The sequence below is a fragment of the Colletotrichum aenigma genome (genome assembly GCF_013390185.1).
Source record: "Colletotrichum aenigma strain Cg56 chromosome Unknown KSG_Cg56_contig01, whole genome shotgun sequence".
Classification (NCBI taxonomy): Eukaryota; Fungi; Ascomycota; class Sordariomycetes; order Glomerellales; family Glomerellaceae; genus Colletotrichum; species Colletotrichum aenigma.
The window spans coordinates 4,757,185-4,774,215 of record NW_023500907.1 but is presented as its reverse complement, the minus strand read 5'-3'; the positions used below and the strand labels follow the sequence as shown (position 1 = coordinate 4,774,215).

General features: G+C 58.6%; 4 protein-coding genes across 4 annotated transcripts; 1 reads left to right on the top strand and 3 right to left on the bottom strand.

Annotated features, from left to right (window-relative positions):
- Window positions 1-1,604: 1,604 nt before the first annotated feature.
- sip1 (Pof6 interactor protein 1) lies at window positions 1,605-7,944 on the bottom strand (the record flags this gene model as incomplete). The annotated part of the gene is made up of 2 exons (XM_037316508.1): window positions 1,605-2,081; window positions 2,164-7,944. The coding sequence occupies 2 exons, from the start codon at window positions 7,942-7,944 to the stop codon at window positions 1,605-1,607; spliced, it is 6,258 nt and encodes a 2,085-aa protein (XP_037185009.1).
- Window positions 7,945-8,479: 535 nt separating this feature from the next.
- On the top strand, window positions 8,480-9,391 carry CGCA056_v001247 (putative transcriptional regulatory protein; the record flags this gene model as incomplete). The annotated part of the gene is made up of 1 exon (XM_037316507.1): window positions 8,480-9,391. One exon carries the CDS (start codon window positions 8,480-8,482, stop codon window positions 9,389-9,391), a length of 912 nt encoding a protein of 303 aa, XP_037185000.1.
- Window positions 9,392-9,704: 313 nt separating this feature from the next.
- Window positions 9,705-10,061, bottom strand: CGCA056_v001246 (Protein PET100; the record flags this gene model as incomplete). The annotated part of the gene is made up of 2 exons (XM_037316506.1): window positions 9,705-9,950; window positions 10,032-10,061. The coding sequence occupies 2 exons, from the start codon at window positions 10,059-10,061 to the stop codon at window positions 9,705-9,707; spliced, it is 276 nt and encodes a 91-aa protein (XP_037184999.1).
- Window positions 10,062-10,646: 585 nt separating this feature from the next.
- CGCA056_v001245 (uncharacterized protein) lies at window positions 10,647-12,554 on the bottom strand (the record flags this gene model as incomplete). Its single annotated transcript, XM_037316505.1, has 1 exon — window positions 10,647-12,554. One exon carries the CDS (start codon window positions 12,552-12,554, stop codon window positions 10,647-10,649), a length of 1,908 nt encoding a protein of 635 aa, XP_037185002.1.
- Between the last annotated feature and the right edge of the window lie 4,477 nt (window positions 12,555-17,031).

Genomic DNA, 17,031 nt, shown 5'->3' with positions numbered 1-17,031 from the left:
CAAACAACGGTCCCAAATCCGGCAGTCGGGCTAGCCTCCACCTTGCTCTCCCACCAACAGATCGCCAAAGGATCCGGGACCAGCGGCGTTGCTACTATATCCGGGGCCTGAGGGGGCTCCTGGTCTGTAACCTGCAGAAGGGGATTGGACGGGTTGAAGACAGAATGCGATTCGGGTTTCGTATACGAGACGGTTGCAAACACAGCGCTGAGCTTGAGGCTGAAAAGGAGACCGGTGAAGCAAGCCGCCGTGGAGCCAAGGGAAACAATCAGCGGTGCAAAAGTGAGCAGGAAGGCTATCTGCATTACAGAGGACCCTAGCGCTGGTTTCCGTCGCCGGGACACAGCCCTGGGCGGCCATGAGAGCGACTTTGGCAGCCGTTGGTTGCAGCAGCGGTTGAAGCGGGGAGGGGGGATCCATCATCCACCGGCTGCACGATTTGACGCCCGGTACATTTGATGTGGGTGGTGTTGAGGTTATGCTCGGGAGGGAGACGCAGCCTGATCACCGCGCATGTACTCCTATCCCGGGAGCGAATCCCGGAGCATGCCCAGAGGACTAGATCTGCGGGCTTGGTGCAGCAACGGGCCCCGTGCCCGACCCCGACGCCTCGGGCCCGCGGCCGATGCCACATTGACGGCAGAGGTCTCTGTCTGTCTAACCCCCATCACACGAATCCATCCATTCTCGCGGCAGCTACCGAGTGAGAAATAAAGACGCAATGTGGTGCAAGTCAACGTGGGCTCCCACCTTGCCTGCCCCGACAGCGACCTCGTCCCGAGGCTCGACAGCAACCCCATCCCACCATCATCCCATTCTCTGCCCTACCACCACCACCATCTTGAACCCTCGCCCATGGCACCTCCCAAAGCTCGGACGGAGTTCATGCACAAGATACGGGCACTTGTTTGGCCTCCCGCAACACCTACCCGCGACGAACCCCGCTTCAGCGTCTAATTAGCGACTGGCGCGACGACACATTGCGATTTTATCTCCGGGCGCCGCTGCTGCTGCCGGGTGGGGTGGGCGGTCGTTCATCACTTCTGCATTTGAACCGGCCCGATTTTGCGAAAAGAAGTACCATGACCTCGAACTCTCAACTGACAAAAAGCAAAGCTGGGGCGGGTACACGATTTTCAATCCGGGAGTCAACCCGCAGTGTTCGGCATCGGGAAAACCAGAGAACAAGACGACGACGTGCCGTGCCCGGAAACTTGCATGGGGCTGGACCTCTCGGCCTCTCCCTCTTGCAAGCAGAACGGGGGCTGTGGCGACTTGGTCCATAACCGGTGAGCCTCACACCCCGGACAGTACGCCTTCACCGAGAACGCCCCTGCTTTCTCACTGTGTGACAACACACACACACACACACACACACACACACACAACCAAGTCCACGAATGGGGTATGGTGAATCTTGCTTCTGTATCTGCTTTTCATCATGCTCTCTCACTTCCCCCTGCTGCAGAGACAACGCTGCAGAGGAACGCTTCTAATGCTACCCAACGCCGCATGCGTACGTTCCATTTCCTCCTCTTGTGCATTCACCCTTTTCGTCCCTCGCTTGTCCATTCATATCACAGGTTCGTCGTGAAAAAGAGAAATCAGCCACCAAAGTCCATCTTCAGCGCAATGCTGGGCTGCCCGGTCGCACTCGTCGCGGGCTGTTCCGACGAGCCCTGCTGCCGTCCCCACCGGATGACCTCCTCCAGGAATGCCTTTTGCCCGTCATTCATGTTGGCCACGACGGTCCGGAACGCGCTCTGGTCCACGGCCGCCAGCTCCAGTAATCTTGCACTCGTGTCTCTGTACGCGTCCTCGCCTTCGGACGAGGCACGCGCGAGGAAGGTGGGGAGGATAAGGGCCATGGCGACGGGGATGCGGTCGCGGGGGACGTTGCCCACGTACTGGCTGAGCGAGTGCGCAATGAGGGAGCGGGCGTTCTCGGGATCCTCCGGCTCCGTGTTGGTCACGAAAGCGACGAGGCGCGGGAGGAGGTAACGGACGATGGTGTGGTCTGCCGGTGTCGTGTTGGCCTGCAAGAGCAGGGACCTGATGCAGTTTGCTGCAATCTTGGCGGTCTGGGGTTTTTTGTACATGTTAGTCAGTCGGAAGATCATTTGAGGGAGGGGAAGAAGCAGCAGAAGGAGGGAGACAACATACCATGCGGTCCGTGAGGCAGTCGACGACCTCGTCGAGGTACCTTGCCACAAGCGGATCGTTTGCCGCCAAGTGATTCGTGCCGCCCGTAAAGAGAATCGTGCTCGCGAGCAAACAGTTCTTGACGCAGGTGAGCGATGTGGGCGCCTCGCGTTTCTGGGCGTTGAGGTAGATGGAGAGGAAGCGCCGCAAACAGCCCTGCAGCTGGACGTCCGTTGGCGTCGGGCCGTTGCCGCTTGTCCTGCCAACGGACGACTTGGTCATGCTCACCACGAAGCGCTTCAGGGTGGGCAGGGATTGAGGCACAATGACCTCCTGGCATCCCGGGGTCGCCAAGATGGTGGCTAGAATATGGATGATGCAGGCGTGCAGGTCCGTCTTGATGATGGAGGGGAAGACCTCGGCAGCGTCGACGAGGGCGTTGAGAGACGAGCGGATCAGCAGTACCGCTTCCTCTGTCATCTGGTGGCGGACGGGTTGGTTTGCTTCCGTGAGATTGGGCAGCAGGCCGGAGAGAACGAGGACGATGATGCGCGTGAGCTCGAAGAGCTGGTCGATGTCGTCAGAGAGGTCGCCGTCATCGCCCGAGTCCTTCTTCCGCGCGGAGGGGTGGGAGACGCAGAGGGCTCTCGCAATCTCCACAATCACGCCTTGGACATCGAGGCCTTCTGTCAGGACAAGTCGGTCCAGGAGATCCATGGTCTCGGAGAAGATCGCCTCTCGGTAGATGGCGTGACCTGACACGCTGGGGTGCAGAATCTTCTTCAGGGCCTGCAGGATTGCCAGGTTCTGCTCCTGGGTGGCCAAGGAGTCGCTCTGTCCAGGGCGTGTAGCCAGAGCCTCAAAGGCGATGCCGAACAAGACGAAGAAGAATGCAACGGGCTCGTCACGATAGTTGATGTCTGAGCCCTTGGTGTTGCCATTGGTGTTGAGTCCCTCAGACTCCTTTCCGTCCAGCGCATCGAATACGAACTCGCTGTCCTGCTCGATGAGGCTAGCAATGGCGTCGACGAGCTTCAGCCAGGAGTCTTGGTAGAACTTAAGTAGGGTCTCGCGGTTCAATGCAGCGTAGATAGTATCGAGACTGCCAGAGAGTGAGGGGGGGCCGAGGGTCATGGAGATGTCGGGCTCGAAGCGCAGGCGGGCAAACTCTCTGAGTGACTCAAGCCACAGCGGCGTCAGGGTTCCGATGTGCGGTTTGAGGACGTCGAGAAGGTATTTCTGTTCAGAACTGGCAACTTGCAGCTCTGCCCAGGCCGAGAAGACGGCCATCTTGACCATGACTTGAGCGTTGGAGCTGAGGCCCTTGAGGTCGCCAATACCGGCGTTCTCGTGATCCTTGGAGAAATTCTCAAGGGCAGACACCAACGTCTTGAGAATGCGACCCATTCTGTCCACGTCCGTGACAATTCCCGTAGAGATGAAGCCAGCACAGACATTGACGGCTTCAGATGCAAGCTCGGGAGACGAGTCCGCAGCGAAGGCGGGTGTCAACGCCGAGCTGATCTGGGCCTGGTACTGCTCCAAGAGCATAGCCTCCTCAAAGTCGGGATCGGGCGCCCTACCAAACATCTTGAGGACCGCGCCGATGATCTTGAGACCCCAGACTCGCAACTCCAGCACGCTAGACGTAGACGCCGAGAAGGCCATGCGGACGACATCGGCAATCTTGTTCTGGAGCGCCGTCTGGGCGGCAGACTCGCCATTGGTCATGACATCCTTTGCGATGAGGATAAACATGTCGTTGATGCAGCTGATTGCGAAAGTGGTCACTTGCCATCGAAGGGGCTCAACTTCGGATCCGGCCTTGTTGTCCTGGTCGTCCTTGGCCGTTCCGGCGAAACCGGCGACCTCCTCGTCCTGCAAGTCTGGCATGCCGCTCGAGCCCTTGTTTCCAGAGACGGACTCCTCCTTGGCCTTGGCTCTTGTCATCTTGAGGACGCCCTGGAATCTCGTGAGCCAGAGGGCAGTGTCCGTGAGGCACGTCTGCCGCATCCAGTTCCTGAGGATGTTGCGAATGCCGTCGTGTGTCGGCGCGTCGTCGAGGACCAGCCACAAGTGGTCCTCAAATCCCTTCTCTGCAGCACCAATGACATCACTTGGATTTCTCTTCATGATGTTGTATAGGCCATCAACAGCAACGTCCCGCAGTATGGGGTATTCTGATTGGAGGTACTTCTGGAGAACCTTGACGTATTCCTCAAAGTTCATGTACCCCGGAGCATAGAGCGACAAATGCTCGAGACAGCTCAATGTCGCCCTCTGAACAAGCAAATCGTCTTCTTCTTGAAGCTGGCCGACGAGGTTGAGGATAAGCTCGCGCGACTTGGTGGAGTCTTGCAGGTCAGGACCCAACGCATTGATGAGAGAGTCGACGCAGCGCGTGATGGCAGCAGTGGTCGAGAGCTCCATTTCCAGGTTCATGGTGATGGCAGAGGAGATCTCGGGGTTGTGCGTGTCGGAGACGTACAGTTGGGCCAGCATGCCGAGCGTGCTCGGCACGTACCCAGCAAAACTCAGGCCAGCGGCGTCTGAAGCCAACGCCAATGCTTCCAAGGCCCAGAAGTGCACGGTAGGATGAGGATCGTTGCAGAGAGACATCAAGATACCAAGAATGGTCTTCAAGTGATACCCTGCCGCCATACCGCCGACCTTGGTCTGGATCGACCCAAGAGCCATTGCACAACCAGCGCGCGCGCTAGGCTCACGGTTGCTGACAATGGTGTCGACAAGGTACTTAATTTCGTGGTTAGTGAAGGCGTTGCCACAAGCGTTGCAAAGTCTCGCGACCGCGGCGTATCCAACGCTTCGGACGTACTGGTCTCCGTCGATGACGAAATCACGGAGCATATCCTGGATGAGTCTCTCCACGGCGAGGTTGGTGACGTTGCCCGGGGACGACTGCGTCTCCTTGACGGCCACCCGCAAAGTGGACAGGACGGCAACGGACACGTTCACGTTGATGGCGGCCTTTCTGCCAGGGTCTCTCAGCAATGTGCCGGCGGACATGAATGTCTTGACCTGCTCCAGCACGCTCTCCTGTACCTTGGGCGGCGTCAGCGGAAACACGAAAGCAAACAGCTGGATGGCCATGTTGATGACCTCGGTGGCCGGGGGGTCGGGAATGGTGAGCTCTGTGGCATCACCGACGTATAGCAGGGAGGCGTCGTGTTCTAGGGTGCCGCAAACTGGCGACAGTAGCAATCGGTCTATAGATTCTTCGGGGCTGTTTTCTTCGAGGGGTGTGCCTTCTATGGAGTTGTCCTGTTGACCCGGCAGACCCTTGATCTTGAATCCGGAAATGAGGCCGGTGATGCCAAAGCCGGAATTGTCGCCCACGTCCCAGACGGTCTCGAACGTGGCTGCTGCATTCGCTATGGACGCGCTGAGAGAGTTGGCAGAGTAGTTCTCTGGATCTGCGAAGAGAGAAATTGCAATGGTGAGCAGGTTCGACTGGAGAAGCGCCTCGCTGCCACCGGCGGGGCTGAGGTTCACGAGCTTGATGTAGCACTGCAGCACGCGGCGTTGGACCATCATGTCCAAATCGTGCAGCTGGAGCGCCGGCGTCAGTGTCTGCGACACATCATCGGTGATCTTCTTGGAAGGAAGAGTTCTCAGGAACGCAGAGGTATTCTGCAGCATTGTGGCTATACGCTTGGAAACGTCAACCGTCAGCAGCCTGGTGTTGAATTGCAGGAACGACAATATCGAGCCCAGCGCACACTCTCGCACGTGAGTCAGGAAAGACGCCTCGAGCAGACTGCGGTGAGCGGTATTGTCTTTCGACAACGGCTTGGGCAGCGCATTCTTCCAGAGTAACAGCAGCTGGGAGAGGTGAATCTTCACAAAGTTTGGGCCCAGAGACATCAAACCACCAATCAAGATCCACGCCACCTGAATCTGAGTGCTAGAGACTCTCAGCTCGGATTGTCCGCTCGACTTGAGCAGGTTGGTCGCCATCGTCAGGACACGGCTGTTGATATCAACGGATCCGTGGAGGGGCCGCGCGGGGCTTGCGCTCAACGTTGCTGCCAGACCATGAGCAAATCCGACGCATCGCCTGGGAGAGTTTCGTCCACTAGTGAGAAGCCCCAGTTCTCTGCTGAGGCTGTTCATGCACACTGACAAGCAAGGCAGGAGCTGCTGGGGGCAGGCGAGGACGAAAGCCTTCATGCATGCGGAGGCATGGACCTGCACCGAGTAGCTGGGGTGCTGAAGGACTCCCAACAGACCGTCTCTGCATGGTTCCGCAAAGTTGTTCGCCGCAGACCCCAAGCAGTTGATGAGCGAAGCTATCGCGCCGAGGGCTGCGATCAAGGTATGCTTCGTCGGTTCCGAGCGCTCGACGAGGGCTTGCGGATAGTTCTTGAGAATGTCGTTGATGATGAGCTTGGCCGCCGTCGTCTGTCCAGACTCGCCTAGAATCTTTTGTCCAATGACGTCCTGGAGAATGGTGTCAACGATGCGCCTCGAGATCAGGAGACGATAACGGTTGTTGAGGATATTGGGCTGTCCGATCAGGTCGACGGTCAGATTCTCGAGGATCTTGAGGTAGTTTGTCTCCACCGTCCTCTCACCAAGCTTTCTCAGTACTTTGCCGTAGCAGACGCCGATGGCCGCCCTGGCTTTGTTCGACGTCGGCATCTTGGTGTACTGGGTCGAAAGGATCCTCAGAATCTCAGCCAGCGACAGCGCCAGATCCTGCGCCCTCTTCCCGCCGGGGGCAGGGCTGCCCGGTCTCGACGTGGGCAGGTCGTCCTCGTCAGCAACTATGCTGGCGGCCGTGCCAGTGCGCTTGATCGGCTTCTTGCTCATCCTCTTCTGAGCCTTCGTCAGCGGGGCTGCCTCCGCGACGCCGGTCTCGGAGTGCCCCCTGACCATGGCCTCAGCCAGCGCCTCCGCGGCGGCATGTCTGACCTGCGACGACGAAGAGTCGAAGATCTTGAAGATGGCGGTCTGCAGCTTCTCAAAGTCGTTCGAGTTCTCAAAGTATGGCGTGTGTCGCACGAGGGCCCTCAGGGCCCGACAAGCGGAGACGATGACCAGCGAGCCCTTGTCGCTGGTGCCGTAGCTGCGCGACTGCTTGAAGATGTCCCTGGCAACATTTTCGTCCATGCTGCCTTCAACCATCTTGACAATCTTGCCCAGCGACGTGAACACGGCGGCGCGCAGGCCTGCGTTGCTGGAGGACGACTTCAAGAGCTTGATGAGCGTCGCGCACGCAAGTGGGTGCAAGCCAATGGCGCTGTCGCCGGCGGATGCGTACACGTCGCCCAGACACGCGACGGCGGCGTGCTTCGTGCGCGGGCCCGCATCCGTCTTGGATCTGGCTCCGGTGATGATGGCGATCAAGTCGTTGATGGTCTCGAAGAGAAGCTTCCGGTCGCCATGCCCAAAGATGTGGGCAAGACACTTGCCGAGATTGTTTCTGACGACGCGGCTCGGCTGGGGCGAGGGTAGGTTGACGATTTGCAAAATCTCCTTTTTGAGGTAGAACTGCTGGGCGGTGCAGTCGTCGGCGGAGAGGCTCAGGACGTGCTTCGAAAGGGTCGAGATAAAGGTAAGCAGGAACAGCTCCTGCTGCTCGGCGGGGAGGGCCTGGAGCTTTGGAACGTCGAGCTCGGGGGTCGAGGTCGCTGCCGAATCGGTTATGGACGAAGTCGTCGCTGTCGGGGGAGGAGGCTGCGATGGGGGCGCCGTCGGTGCAGCTGATGACGGCCGCGGCGAGGCAGCTGCTTGCGCGGCGTCCTCGTGGGAGCCATTGGGAGCTCCCGTCGACGACATCGAGGGAGTTTGTCTGATGACCACTGGGGGTCCGGTAATCTGTTCTTCTTCAATTGGGTTGTCTGTCTTCTTTCGTCGGAAGCTCTTTGAACGGGGTGTGTTTGGTATATTGGGGACAGGTTGAGGGACGGGACAGGCATGCGGTCAGGTACGGGATGGGATGGGCTAAGGTAAAGCAATCAGGGGCGCGGACGCTACCCCCCGGCGGGTCAGCCCAAGTTTGGGCGGGATGCCATGACATATCACTTGAGGCGCTGGGCGGGACAGCTGTGGCTCAGTCTCAACTCTGCGAAGTGTCAATTCAGGGTCTGGGCCAATGGAAGCCACACACCACCTGTGCTAGCCGTTCCCGCTATCCCCCACTTGAATTTTGGAGCTGTCTCTGACATGCCGCACGATTGAGCCCCCCCAAAGTCGTGGTCGTCCGTGGCCCGGACATGACATGAACCAGAGGAGGTAGCCCTCACACCCGAAACCCGGAAGCCGCCCCGACCCGATCCCGGCCCCGAGTCACCGTCCCTCCTCAACGTCAACGATGCGTCCATTCGCCGCCGCCGCCAGCAGCAGCTCCCTGCGGAACATCGCATCCCGCGCCATCGTCCTGGGGTCCCGATCTCAGCCCACCTTCTGCCGCCAATGCCTCCGCCCGTTTTCGACGACGCCCGCCGTCGCGAGTGGACACAACAAATGGTCCAAGATCAAGCACAAAAAGGGCGCCACCGATGCGCAGAAGAACAGCATGCGCAGCCAGCACTCCAAGAGGATCACGCTCTGTTCTAAGTTGTACGGGACGGTCGACAACCCCCAGCTCGCAAACGCCATCGAAATCGCAAAGAAGGCCGGCGTCCCTAAGAGCCTGATCGACTCCGCCATAGCGCGCGGACAGGGCCGCTCCGCCACGGGCGCCGCCCTCGAGACCCTGACCATCGAAGCCATCCTCCCGCCCGGCGTCGCACTCATCATCGAAGCCGAGACCGAGAGCAAGGGCCAGACCCTCCAGGAACTCAGGTCCCTCATCAAGAAGCACAAGGGCACTGCCAACACGGCATCATTCTTCTTCACCCGCACTGGCCGCGTCGTCTTCGAGGCGAAAGAAGGCGCAACGGTGGACAACATCATGGATGATGCGATCGAGGCGGGCGCCGAGGACATTGAGGCAGACGAGGAGGGCAACCTGATCATCTGGACGCAGCCGAACATGACCACCTCCGTCGCGAACGGCGTGGGCCCCAAGTTCGAGCTGAAGCTGCTGTCCTCCGAGATCATCTGGTCTGCAAATGAGGATACCAGGGTCGGCATCGAAAACGGCGAGGATGCGGTCATGCTCGGCGAACTCTTGGCTGCGCTGCAGGACTATCCGGAGGTCCAAGCCGTGTACGGCAACCCCGCCAAGGGAGCAATCTCGGAGGAAAGGTGGTCCAAGATCGAGGAGAACCTGGACTCGTAGGTCCTGGTCAAAGCCAAGGCTCTCTCTCTCTTCTCTGTTTGATATGTACAACATGTAGAACACACGTATAATACAACACTACAGATGCTCTGAGGGGCGAGTGTTTGCAAAGGTCCTCCTGCCCAAACGCCGCGTCCGTCGCATGCAATTTCCCCAAGCCGAATATTTTTGACATCCAAACGCCAATATGACACAGCACCCCTCCCCCGCATAGAATCCACTGTGGGACATGCCCCCAACCCTTCCACAGCGAAGGGTCTCGTAACCGTCCTCGTTGATATCACGTCCGTCGCAATCATGCCTCGCGGGCGTCCTACTGATCCTCGTTCGAAGGCGGGTTCTGCGCCGCCTGGGCGGCCTCCCGGTCTTTTCTCATCTGGTCAACGAGTCGCTGGCGCTTGGCCAGTCTGACGTACTCCTCTTTGATGTCTTCGCGGTCGAAAGGAATCTTGTGCGAGTGCTCGGCCTTTGGCCAGAAATCGGGGACGGCGAAACGGTTGTCGAGGTTCGTGCCAAAGTAGTACATGATGCCGATGGGGAACATGACATACATGCCGAACTGGATCGATAGTGTCAGTACTTTTCACTCCCGTCGGCCCCGAGAAGGAAAAAAAAAAAAGCCTAGGGACACAAGACTCACCTTGAAAACTTCCAGATTGAGACCACCCATTGTAAGTTATTTGCGCGGGTGTCGTGTAGTGTGCAATGGCTGATCGAAATCAATGACGCTGGGATGGTCGGACGATTTCGAGTGTGGGTGGGTGATGGAGTTCTACAGCGCGCGTACTGAGAATCATCTGCAGCGGTATTGGACGCCGGGATGGCGCGGGCGGTCCGGAACCTCGGCGCAATTTTTTCCACCTTCTCCGGGGTTTGGGGTGGGCCCATGCCCGATCTGACAGAGCCCGAGGGGCACGCAGCGCCGATGCACATTCACGACTTCACTCCGCTCGCCCAAACTGACCATGCCATACTTTTCTCTCCAATGACCTCGTAGGCCTTTTACATTCGATGTTTATAAACTACGATGATGTCTGGTCAGGTATGCCATGTACGAACAATGCTTTCGACCGCCAGTCCCAGATACCCCGCCCCCACCCAAAGACTCAGCATGCCGCACCGTCCAGTTGCCCAGCCAAAAACTGCCTCTAAACGCCTAAGCATGGTCTATGTACAGACTTCCGGAACCCTCTACAGTTGGCCCATACCCATATCATACACATGAAATTTGGTGAATAAGTTCGAACTGCCGCAGTTAGTGCGGTCGCTGAGCAGCGGCACGTCGCCGGCTCTGTGCTTCCTCCATCATCATTCGTTCTGTCAAACTTCGAGGCGTACCCGAGAACAATGCTTGTCCAACGCTGGCGCGATAGCTACTGAGATCACCATCGTCGACGCCGCTGCGTCCGTCCAAACCTCCGATAAAACTGCTAACGTCACCCAGCGAGGCTGCTTGCTGGTATACATCAGGATTCTTGACAACCGGCATGATCACAGGTCGACCCCTGAAGGACCCGACGGACCCAGAGATGAGGTGCGCGGGGATCTGCGGCTCTGTTTGCTTGGGAATGGACACGGCGGGTGAGGTTGAGTACAATGTCTGCACCACGGGTTCGCTTAATTCAACCTCGTTGTCGTCATCGTCCTCGTCCTCTTCTTGTATCGGTGCAGGCCTGGCCCGAGGCTTGGGCGGAGCACTCAATCCCTCGAAATGGAACATGTCCTCATCATCTTCCTCCTCGACGCCACTCCGACTTGACGACTGGGTCTCTGTGTGAGGTGCTGGCTTTTCCGAGCTGGGGCTCTGGGGTACGGGGACTGTCCTTGTCGGCGAACGTGATGTCGGAGACATGATGGCCTTCTTGTTAGCAAACGACTTTGGCTTCGCCATGGCAAGGAACTCGTCGTCGGAAGAGCTGTCGTCGCTGTCGTAGTCCCTCGCTGTGCGGACTGGCTTTAGAGATGCCGGTGGTTCTGGGGCGCGCTGGCGCTCGCGTTCACGCCCACGCTCTACTTCAACCATCTTCGGTGGGTCCTGGAGTTGGACTTGAGGCTGACGGGAGCTGCTCGCGTGCAAAGAGCTCTCAGAATCAGACGTCGCCATGCTGCCATTCTCAGACCCAGCGACGTCAGGGTTCACCACAGTCCATACGGTATTCGCATCCAAGGGAGCTCTGGAGAGAGCCCGGAGTGCCTGGGAGGAAGACACCTTCTTTGGCGGGGGCCCAAGGTCCTCGTCAGGGCCCAGCAGAGACTCGACAGTCATTGACTCATCTTCAGGCGGGGGTGGTGACCTCGAGTTGGCCAGGGTGTGTGACTGCACCAGTGACGGCTCTGTCGACTGCGGCGAGGCTGTAGGCAGCACCTCTGTTCCCTCAAACTCGAAGCGTACGCGGCGGGGGCTGGCGGGAGGCTTAGATCCGCCGCTCGACGCCCGTCGCAAGGCACTCCGGCGGACCTTGGATTCGCTCTGCTCAGAGGTGCCCGAGGAGGTTGTCTCGTCCGTCGCCCGGCGCTCGTGGTTCGGCCGCTCGGGCGTCTGGGTCGCAGCGACAGACACCTGCACAGCGGGACGGTCACTCGCCTGTCCGGAATTGCGCCGACCCATATCGTGGTCGGTGGTGGGCTTTGATGGTGGTGAGAGGACTGGCGAGTGGTTCGTCGCGGGGGGCGGTTGCGCGCTGTCGAGCAGAGGCAGGTAGGTCGGAGTGAAGAGGCCGTGCAGTTCCCTATCCCTTTCCCGGTCGTGTGTACTGTCGGGAGAGGTTAGGGTGGCAGTTCCGGCATGAGAGAGGACGGATGGGGGAAGCGCAGAGGAGGGAGTCGACTGCGGCGTCGGGGTCGGGGCACGGCGGTCGGGGGAGGTGGTTTCGGTGGGCTTGTCGGGGTCGTCGGTGGGCGGCGGCGGTGGGGGTGAGTCAGGGTGGTCTCGTGGGAGAGTGAGGGCGGGAGCGAGATTGGGATAGTTGTGGAAGGAAGCGGCGACGAGACGGTCGACCTCGGCTTGCTTGTCTCGTGGGAGGTTCTGGAGGAGCTTCTGGGAGTACCTATAGAACTCGGTTGCCATGTCTTGGCGGTAGGCTGCAACCTTGTGGTCGAGGTCGGCTAGCTTCTGATGCAGGTCTCCGATGAGCCTCGTCGCATTGTCCATATCCACCACCATATCGGTCAACAGGACTCAGACTCAGCCGAGCAGCTATTACTCCAGCGACAGCGGCAACGGCAGTGGCAGCGGCAGTAGCGAGACTGGCCAGGGGAGACGGGCGGGCGAGGGCTAGGAATCGGGGCGAGGAGGTGGGCCAATGGGTTCCTAGGCGTGGGCATGACGCAAGGCGTCTGAGAAAAGAGAGCCCGTCGCGGCGAAATGGTCGGCGGCGTCCAATGTTTGTTCGGGGTGGACGATTGACGGTTGCGGCCAGGCCACACCCACTTTAGATTTGCAGTGCGAGAGGTAGACGCACGGCGAGTGCAGGGCCAGAGGCAGATGTGTGCGCCGAGCGTGTGTGTGCTGTGTGTGCTATGCTATGCAGAGTACAAGGTAGGTAGGCAGGCAAGGTAGGTAAGGTAGGTAGGTAGGGTATCGGTGATTTACCCTGGGGGGCGGCGGCAGCAAGGCGAGGCGAGAGCGATGGCGGCGGAAAGAAGAGCGTCGGACTGCAGATGGGCGCGCGCGCGCGTGCTCAGAGTGTATGTACGAACTGCCTGGGGAATGTTTCTCCTGCTCCAAAGTTCCTCGCGGAGAGAGAGAGACAGAGACAGACTCTGGTTGAGAGTTGGAGAAGAACAGTCCAGAGATCAGGTCGGGGCCCCGGGATGGTGGTCTCGAATCAGGCCAGATGCGAGAGGGTGTGTGTGTCTGTTGTCTCTGATGCCGGTTGAATTCCAGGGAGGTGGTGGTGCCAGAAAAGTCTTGCTTGTCCCAAAAGCGCAAGGCAAGGCCCTAAGGGCAAGTTAGAACTGCGTGGTAAGACAGGCCGGAGAGGAGCGGTCTACTTAGGTACTGGGGGCAGGTTTGGGGTTGGGGAAGAGGTGGAAAGAGACGACAGACAGACAGCCGGGCCGCAGGTGACAAGAATGCGCAGCGCAGCAAATGGAACCTGGAATGGAACGAATTGTTTGTGGACGGCCGACTTCTAATTCTGTGAGGGGCTGCTATCCGTACCTCTTCGAGGGGAAGGACCCAAGGTGAGGTGCCCTGCGGTGGAGGGGAGGGGAGGCCTAGAACACCCTAAAGATGGTGTCCCCGATCCCCACTGTCTGGACTTTGGGTCGGTTGGTCGGGTCGTGGCCGCCAGGCATTTTCTCTCTGCTGCCATACTCTCTCTCTCTCTCTTCACTTGCACTCCCACTCCTCCGCCTCCCTCTCCCGCAGGTCAGTCAGTTCTCAGTTCAGCGAGGGGCGCACACGCACACACACACACTTTCTCTACATGGACACTGGGAGGGCACTCCGAGAGGAGGGGAAGGGCTCGGAGGGGAGGAGAGGAGAGGGAAATCTTGGGGGCACGCAGAGGTACGTACCCTTTTACATTCTATGTGGATAGGATCCACGCCCACCCATGGAGGGCACCGAACGGGGCCCTGGAAGGCTTAAAAGCCTTGGGAATCTGCAATGTCGCCTTCTACATCCAGGGTGCGATTGCCCAGCCCAGCCCAGCCCAGCTGCCAGGTGGTAGGCCCTGCCCGCCCGCCCTCTGCGGTGCTGGTCAACTCATCAACTGGTGCTCGTGCCTGTGCCTGTGCCTGTGCCTGTGCCTGATGGCCCAGCAGGGCCCGTATCTGCGTCTGCGACTGCGTCCTCGCTTCGCCTCGCCTCGGCAGGCTCCTCCAGCGTCCAGTGTCCACCTCAGGCTCGGGGCTTCCATATCCCCTGGACTGCACCGCCGTCCCGTACCTGCCGACCGTCCGTCCGTTGTTGCTCTCGGGTACCGACGGCCTCGTTCTCACCGAAGCACCGTCAGCTCACAATATCTTCATGCTCCAGCTTCATCGTTCTCCTTCCCGTCCTCAGCGTCAGGGATGCTTGGAGCAGCAGCTCAAATTGGGAACCCGGCCTGTGGATCAATGTCATCATGGACGGAATGAAGGCCTGTCCCATCGGCCCTTCCGTCCGTTCTCGACTCGCCGTCTGCATTCTCTGAGACTTACATGTGCGTCCGTCTGAGGTTGTGATGCACCTGCAAGTCTTCTTCCCATGGTTCCTGTCGACATGTCTCGTTCTCTCGTTCCCGTTGCTTTCGGGTTCCCCGTCGTTGCCCGCGGACCGCACATCTCACTTGGTAACCCGCAATTTGCTTCCCTTCAATTACCGGGCCAATATCAAAATCCACAAGAGAAGCACAAAGAGAAGAAAAACTCAATCCCCACGTCTGCCAGGCATTGTTGCAACGATTGCTGCAACCTCAGAGCTATCAAACGATCTCGGCGCCCGGCTAGCGCCTTGTTTCTTCATCACACGTGTGTATCTGCCTATTCTAGACAATCATGAGATGAGCCCATCTCACTCTCTCTCTCTCTCACACACACACACACCAACACAAACATGTGCTCTCTTCACAACTTACACGACACTTGCCGATTGCCCTCCGCGAACCCGCCCGCCAAGAAGCAGAATCTTGACTTTGCTGATAACGCGGGGTCTGTTTTGGATGAAGGCTAGACTTTCCAACCTTTGGACGAAGCCGCGCAACACTTTTTTGCGTTGATGGGCAAGGTTGGGTGAGGCTTTCAAAACAAGCACTGGCTGCAGGTTTTGTCAAGGTCGCTCGTCCAACCGCCAATGCTGTCGGATACTCCCCCCCTCCCTCGTGCCCTCACTTATGAAAAGCATCCTGGCTAACATGCAGCCACTTTCTCGTGTCGTCGAGTAATCCATTAGCAAGGTTTTGCAGCAGCAGCCGGTTCTTCAGGTCGTCAACGGCACCAGCCAGTCACGGGTAATGTCGAGGTGGCATGGCATGGGGGTGTGGTTTGGGATGCATAACATTTGACTTTCCGACTTGCTTTCCTAGACGTTCCGCCGAGATAAGGTGGGAGGGGTGCTTTTTTTGGGGATGGGGGATGGGAGGGGGGATTGGAGGGGGAACAACACTGAAGTCTGAAGTGGGATGACCCCCTCCTCCCCTCCACGTCGTGGGTGGTCCTCCCCCCAAAGTCACGAAGTCACCCCTCCTCCTCAAGGCTCAATCGTCAACCAACCCCCCCGCCGCCGGTTCCCTGACCGAGTCCGGCTCTTGGTGTCACGCGGCCGCTCCCAACGGCGCATGACTGGCCATCTCCTCTCACCGGTCCCGGAATCCCGTGACAGAACCTCCCACCCGACCCCACGGGGCCAACAGCTTTGCAGTCACGGGATCGACCACAGCTTAATATCTTGTCTCCTCTTCCAAGTTGTCGCCTTTCTACTCATCCATTGTAGTGTAATCTTTCCCACCGCCGCCCGCCCCCCTGGTCCAATCCCACGTCTCGCAGATCACTCGCAGGCCTCCCAAGCCCGGGGCTCCGCTCAAAATTAATTAACTGTTCGCCCCGGCTGAAATGCAATGCGGTCATCGCTGCTACGGCGTCGCTTGCATTTGGCAGTTCCGCATTGTAAAAATGTGACATGGAGGCAACAACCTAAAAACCCTCAACAAAAAATGGCTGCCTTACTCAGACAACCATTAAGCTTATGCCCACGGTATCCGAGTACGACAGTCGCGCTGGCCATGGGGTATCATCCATCCAGTGGCAACGAGCCCTTTGCCTAGCACACACTTTTGAACTACCTGGACAAGCTGAACAGCCCGTCCAACGTGTGTGCTTTCCATACATGCGTGCACTGCTTCACACTGCTACCATTGCCCCCTTCCGGTCCGTTGTTTGCCTGTCAAGCAAAACCAAGAGTGGCCTAGACACGTTGCGGCAAGCCGTCGCTCTCCCGTTGTCACCGCTGCACGGTGCGGTCATACTGACGGCTGTCCCGAACTCGCCGTGCCACGCACGGCTTGGCTATGGCAAGGGTGCCCGGGCTTAAGGTTCCGGTGCCGTGACTCGGAGCGGGCGGCGGAGGACGACCCTTCAGGAACTCCGCGACGGGGGGGTTGCTTCGTCAGCGCGGATATCGCTGTTGCTAATTGGTGCGATACGCTGGCTTCTTGTGAGGTATGTTGATGGTGATGCTGTCGGTGTTCTGTCATGCCTGGCGTGTGTAGTCTCTAGAGCGTTGAAGTTGACAATGACTACATAGTAGACACGATGTAGAGGCTTGGCACGATTGAAAGAGGCTGATATGAGGGCGAATGGTCCCCGTGTGCGATGGCACGCTGCAATTAGTGCCGGCTGTTGCTCAAGGGAATCTAGAAGCTTCTAGATCGACGTTTGGCGAGTGATTGGAATCTCAAGATGGTCCTCGAGGTTGTGTACTGACGGTTCCAGCAGTCTCCGGTGCAGTCGCCTTAACGCGGGGTGGTCCTGTTGGCTCAGTCTAGCGCAGGTCACCTCACGGGATATGCTCATCATAGTAGTTGAGAAGCGATTGTCTATGTAAAGTCCTATCTAAACCTTCAGTTGAGGTTGACCATGTGAGTCTGCCTGTCCGATCCTGATATCGTGTGTTCCTTCCAAGGATAAGGTACCAACTCAAGTTGGTGAGCAATAGC